Source organism: Pteropus vampyrus, unplaced genomic scaffold (genome assembly GCF_000151845.1).
Source record: "Pteropus vampyrus isolate Shadow unplaced genomic scaffold, Pvam_2.0 Scaffold96, whole genome shotgun sequence".
Taxonomy (NCBI): domain Eukaryota; kingdom Metazoa; phylum Chordata; class Mammalia; order Chiroptera; family Pteropodidae; genus Pteropus; species Pteropus vampyrus.
The window spans coordinates 3,689,706-3,696,447 of record NW_011888877.1 but is presented as its reverse complement, the minus strand read 5'-3'; the positions used below and the strand labels follow the sequence as shown (position 1 = coordinate 3,696,447).

Here is a 6,742-nt window from a genome sequence, read left to right as displayed (position 1 = left end):
TAAAGACTTACTTTTCACTCTATGATTCCAAAATTTAAAAAGTGACTTTTCTGCTTAGTGTGTGATACTTCTCAATGTGTAGTGCCCATCATGGTGGGCATTACTGCCCAAACCTTGTTTATATCTGATTATGATGTGATTTGTTGAAGCCATGAATATGAAATGATCCTTGTGTATCCATAAATGTGAACTTGGGATTTTTTGATCTCCCGCTTTTTTGTGTGCGCCCAGTAGCTGCAGCAGTGGAAGACAGTGATTGGCTCCAGTGCTCCTAGAAGGATTTGGGTTGAAGCCAGGGAAACAGAACCAGAGGATTCCCATTACAGAGGCCATCAGGCCCCACATGTCTTATCTTTCCCCTCTCCCCTCATGGGTGCTCGGAATTTCAGTGTGGCTTCAGCAGCCCATAGGTAGGCCTCAACACTCAGTGTCATCGCTGCAGTTTCTACGAATTTGGTCCTTGAGGAAAATAAACAAAAATTGGGGCAATATAAATAAATCGTGGCTCTCGATATTTGTGTATTACTAATATACCAACGTCAAACTCTACTTTCTCAGATTTTTTTTTTCTACATTCAAGATCAATTGTGAGAGGCCCTGGTGTCTCATAGGAAAATATTGCAACAAAACAAGATAATTGGGGGGAAAGGCGGTTGCAGTAGGGAAAGTGGCTTTTCTTTGATAGCATTTAATTGGAATTAAAAGATTCTTGAGCTGTAAACATTCTTTATTTATTCAGCACACATAAGCAGGCATTGTTTTATCACCATCATAATTATGGTGTCCTTTAAACTGGCTGATAGCAGAAAAGATAAGGGAATGTGCCTGTAGATTCGGATCAAGTCTCCCTCCTTTCTTTCTTTCCCTTCCTCCCTCCCTCCCCTCTCACTCTCTGTTACCCACCCACCCCCTTTCTTCCTCCATCACTAGGGTCCCCCACAGCCCTTGAGATGAGGAGAGCAGGAAGACTGTGGCCTAACCATTTCTTACATCATGAATGTGATTTGTACCACACTCTAATTTGATGCAATCTGTAACCTTCTTGTCTCCCATGTTTATAACTGCTTTGTAGCTTGCAATATGTGTTATTTGAAGAGTTGCCTATTGCTCACCTGTATAAAATCTTGTTCACTAGGGTTTGTTGCTTTACCTTTTTGTCTAATTTAGAAAGCACACTCTTATGGCTTTTCAGAACAAAGCCTCACAAAAACCCCTTTACCTCCAAGGATTTGCAAATTTATAAAGGCTGCATTGAATTCAAGATGGGTCAGGGGGCAAAAAGAGGGTAGAAGGTCACTGCATTTTGATTATGGGTCAGTAGACAACATGGTATATACTCTCTGTCCTAAACTTCTGTTAAAAACAGGATTTTTAAATGCCTAAGAACAGAAGGATGGGCCCTTTTGGAGACTTGCCCTGATTTGTGTGGATGAGACAAGAAGAAAAAAATTAAGGAAAATATACTAAGTTATAATTTAAGTTGTTTCTTAATTTAGCCATTTCCACCTCTTCCATTCTCATTTTCCCCTCCCAAAGAACAGAGAACAAGTGAGATTAGATAAATTTAGGTAAAGAACTGTTGACTATCACACAAGCTTTTATTGTTCTATATCCTCAATTATTTCAGCCATATGAGACTTTAAATTATTACTATTTTAGTCTTAGTTATGTTGTAGGTATTATAGTTACTTTTGGCTAACAGTACAAGGGGCTTCTTTTATTCTTCTAACCAGTATACTTACATTGTTGAGGTCTTTGTGATGTTCCTTGGTCCTTTCTGTCTGAATTCACTTTGAACAAAATGTGCTCAGCAATCACTAAAACAAATGTATATAGTGAAGAGTTAGGCAGTGGGGATGGTGATGGGGGGTGGGGGGAGGCGGTGATCCTCATTTAAATTACGTGTGTATGGATGAAAGCTTGGAAGAAAAGGATTATTTTAATGCTCTTCAATACTTTAATTATATGACAGTTGTAGTGTAGAAATGCAAAAGTACTCTTAGGTTTTCCTTCAGGTTTTCAAAAGAACTTTCCCCATTAGTAAACTACTTCTGCAAATTGCTATTGCATTTCCCAGCTAACCATTTAAAAGACTGTAAATGCCATGTGCATTACTTCGCTCCAGAGGAAAGAGGTCAGACTGAATTGCAATGGTATTTAAACATAAAATATGGTGAAAATAAATCAAAATAGAACATCTGAAGGTAAATTTAGTACATTCACACAGGATAAGTAAAGACAAATATGTTCATATCTTCATAGCCCATCACTTTAAAAACTGAAAGTGCTGATTTTTTACAATAAATGCAGAAGTAAGTGGACATTAAGAATGTATTTCTATCTGTATTTGCCACAGAGGGTTCCCTTTAGCAAGCCGCTTTGCTTTCAAAGCTAAAATACTTTTTATGATAGTGTGCAGGTTATGCATTCCTCACTGAATAAATAATCACATTTAACTAACAAATTCAATGCATTTCATATATATGCCTAAATTCTCAATAAGTAACTCCCCAGCCCCTCAGAGACGGATATACACATAAATGTTAATTTGGGCATATTCACCAACACATGTATATGCATTTGAGAAACAGAGAAGTTGATATATCTTTTCTCAAAAAAGAATTTGAATACAGTCCATCATCTGAATTGGGTTCATCTTCAATTGTAGAGGCGGCTGACATGGTCAACAAATTTATCAAAGAAACCCCCTGGCTTTTGAAGAATAGTACGTTATACATCTGGATCTGCACATCCAGGCAAAGTAAGTAAATTATTGCATAACTTTAAGCATAATTGATAACAGACACCTTTAATTTTTCATCCCCATTCTTTTGGCCAGCTTTCACATTAATAATCTAAGCCATAAATGTTGGTAGCTATTGATCGAAATCCCCTGTGTGCATGCAAATCCATCTTAAAGTCCCCTGCCTTTCATGTGTGAGCGCTCAGGGGCCTCTGCTAGATCTTTTTATCGGGATCGACCCCCAATGTGCCTGGAGAAGACCCCGGATATGCAACGTGTGCTGATGGCCACAAGAAAGCTGTCTGTCACATTCCCTGTGTGTGTGTGTGTGTGTATACGTGTGAATGCAAGCACTCACGCCTTGAAACACACACAGGATGGGGAAGTTAAAGGAACAAAAGAATGTATTAGACAAGAAGAAAGATGTGTAATAGGAGTATTAAAAATGTATAAGTTTAAAGGTGTCTGAGTGCACATACAGAGATACTCCTATAGATTGTATATATAGACAAATTCCCAAATCCTCTGGCCTTAATTTTTCTCAATTTGACCCAATAGATTGTACCTCTAGTTTAATAAAAATAATATGCTATTAGTTTTAAAAACCGCCTATATTGTCAGTATTTTAAAGGTGGAAAAGAGAGGGAGAGGGAAAGAAGGTAATTTTGAAATGGTTACTAAATCATGTTGCCATGTGCAGGAGGAATAGGAGTGTGAGTGTGTGTGTGTGTGTGTGTGTGTGTGTGTGTCCGCGCGCGCGCGCGCGCGCCCGCGCAAATCTAAATAGGAATCGAGAACAGCTAGAACTACCTGGCCAAAAAAAAAAAAAAAAAAAAGACGCTCTAGCCAACCTTTCGTAATGCCTTCTCAAAGGCTTTTTCTGAGTTTACTATTTCTTGGCTGTTTGACTCTTTGGTTGAAATCTTAAAGCTGGGGGAGGGGAATTGGACGGGGGTGGGGTGGAAGGAAGAGGGCTGGCAGTATATAAGTGCATCAGGAGGAATTTTAAAACGACATTACTGTCGCTGGCAATAGACTGACTCTGGTCATTCTACTTTAAAAAACAAACACCAGCATCTGCTTTTCCTGGAAACTTTGCTTTCTGCTTAAACCTTTTGCATTTTGCCTCCTGTGAAAGTGAAAGAGAAAAACGCGGTGTGATGGATCCAGATGCAAAAGAAAGCCAACTCGGTGGATGGTATTAGCTGTGACGAGGCATTGTTCATTGCTGCCTCTCCGTTACGTTTAAAGCCTGAAATATCACGAGATCCATTCAATGATCCTTCTTTCATTCAAGGGACAAAAATGTAATTTGCTGTAGCTCTGATTTCTTGGATGGAAATGCTAGCCTTAGATTTCAAAGGCAAGAACTAGACATCGCGGTTTGTACACACATTGATTAAGTTGAAGAGCGGCGATTACATCTGTGCTGAGTGCAACAGTAGTCCAGGGCTGACTTTTCAAATCCCAACCTCTGAGTTACAGACTCTCTTAAATAGACTTCTTTCATTTCCGGATGCACGTCTTGAAATTCCCAATTCTCTTCAAAATTCCTGGGAAATTACAAGGGAGTTAAGGGTGGGGGTGGGGAACTATGGCAGAGATTTCATGTAAACTACCTTTTTGTATGTGATTCCTGTTTTAACCTTTTTTTATTTTTTTCTGGAGCCAAACCTGCTTGTGCTTAGCCAGACCAGAGAAGGGGAAGCTGGAACTTTTGGATGCGAAGGAAGAAATCATTGTACAAATTTTTTTTTGCAGGCTCATAAATATCTGTTTATTCTTTTAACCTCACGGATGTATCTATTTGGGGAGAAACAAGGAAACATAAATGCCTGGGTTGCATTTATGCTGTAGTTGCAAACACCAAACAGTTAAGAAGATTTTGCCGAATTGTGCAAAGCAGCCAACCGCCTTGGGATCGTGGTAATGCAACTGGGAAGACCCTTGCTCTCATTTGGCAATATTTTGGATATCCTTGTAATGACACCAAAATATGCCTTAATTTGACTAAGAAGAGGTTAAACAATATTGATAGTCATCCAAAGTGATTTTTTTTTTAAGCAGATGCTTGGCTTTCATGGAAATATATGGGAGTTGTAGAAGATTCATTTAAACTACCAGCCAAAAGCATCATAGCCCACTGAATTGGTCTGCATCGTACATCACACTTTCTTTTCATCGTTATTACGTAAAACCTCTGGTAGCACCTTGGGCGATTTACGTTTTCTTTTCTTTGCTGCAGAAGCAAGCTGCTCCCTGGAATTCTGACCTGCGGTGAACAGGACCCAGGCAAAGGCTATGCTGGGCACTCTAGGACGATCCCGCCTCCAATCCAGTCTGGTTAATTGTGAAAAGTATACACATTTCTAGCTTATCTATGCTTTGTTATGGGTCTGACGTGCAACTACCTCCTCCCCACCCCACCCCTCAGCAGAGAATCCAAATCCAGTTGAATTGTTACAGTGTTTCGGAGCTGGAGACTTGAACTGCTTCCTTGGTCAAATAACTTTGTTTCTGGTTATAAAAACGCATTACAGGAAAAAAAAAAAGAAAGAAAGAAAGAAAGAAAGGAAAGAAAGAAAGAAAGAATAATCGAGAAATTCAAAACGTAAGTCCGTACTGGGGCGGTTCACCGCGAGGGTTTAACTTTGGAGCTCACAGTCGGTCGGTCTCCTTTCCCATTCCCATAAGGGAAATACCAGGCTATTCTGCACATTTTCACTTAAGCTCCATTTTCCAAAGGAAAAGGGGGTGGGGGTGTGTCTATTTAGGCTTGATAATGTTTTTAAAATGCTTTTCTTTGAAATGATAATAGCCGTAGCGGTAAAATGCAAATAAAGCAAAAATAGGCAATATTCCTTTAAAGGCGAATATACAGTTTTTTTTTTTTTTTTTTAAGCGTACACACACTGGTTCAGATGAAGTCTGTGAGTCAGGCTGTTTCTGAGCTCCGATAGTTTAATGGAAAGATTTATATACCGACTGTATTATTTACTTTGGGAGGGGAGGTGGCAGTATAAGGGTATGCTAATTAGTGGGAGATTTTGGGGGGAAGGGGTGGAATATCAATTTTTATTGCATCACCTGTCAGGAGTGTCCAATCAGCGCTGGCTTTAGGGGAATTAATTGATGAAGGTGTCTCCGGACGAGCTCACTTCACTCTGTCATTTTATTTGTAGCTAAAGCAGCGGCGGGAATAGCAGCTGCATTTCTTTTCTCTTTCTCCCTTCACATTCCATTATCATAGTGCTCCAATGGAGAAGGAAGGAATAGAGGGGCCCAGGTACTGATCTGCATCGGGGACTTACACCAACACACTGGCAGATCAGAAGCCGGATGGTTTTTTCCCTCTTTTTCAAAAAAACGAAAACCAAAAAAAAAGCAAGAATCAAGTCAGTGTAATTTCATGGTTTTTTCTTTTTTTTCTTCCCAATAATTTTGCCTAGAGTTTGGCACTCCCTTCGCCGGGAATAACAGTCTTTGTTATTTTATTAGCAGGATGCCTTGAGACACACGCAGCATCTGGTGGAGGATTAACATACATACATGTGTATGTATGCGTCACGTATATATTTGCTGCAAATGGTGGGGATCATTTAGTGCCCGAGATGGGAGACCTGAAGTCAGGTTTTGAAGAGGTGGATGGCGTGAGGCTCGGCTACCTCATCATTAAAGGAAAGCAAATGTTTGCCCTCTCCCAAGTCTTCACGGACCTGCTGAAAAACATCCCGAGGACGACCGTGCACAAGCGCATGGATCATCTGAAAGTGAAGAAGCACCACTGCGACCTGGAGGAGTTGAGGAAACTCAAGGCCATCAACAGCATCGCCTTCCACGCCGCCAAATGCACGCTCATCTCCCGGGAAGACGTGGAAGCGCTCTACACCTCCTGCAAAACCGAGCGGGTCCTCAGGACCAAGCGCAGGAGGGTCGGCCGGGCCCTGGCCACAAAGGCGCCGCCGCCAGAGCGCGCCGCCGCCGCCGCCGCCGCCGCCA

At 40.8% G+C, this 6,742-nt stretch overlaps 1 protein-coding gene across 1 annotated transcript in view; it reads left to right on the top strand.

The window, feature by feature from the left end:
• Positions 1 to 6,148: 6,148 nt before the first annotated feature.
• The window catches only part of SKIDA1 (SKI/DACH domain containing 1), a 3,079-nt gene continuing 2,485 nt past the window's right edge, over positions 6,149 to 6,742 (top strand). Inside the window, exon 1 of the mRNA XM_023533146.1 lies at positions 6,149 to 6,675. Coding sequence (XP_023388914.1) covers positions 6,355 to 6,675 — 321 coding nt within the window. The 5' untranslated portion in view covers positions 6,149 to 6,354. The remainder of the gene's footprint in view (positions 6,676 to 6,742) is intronic.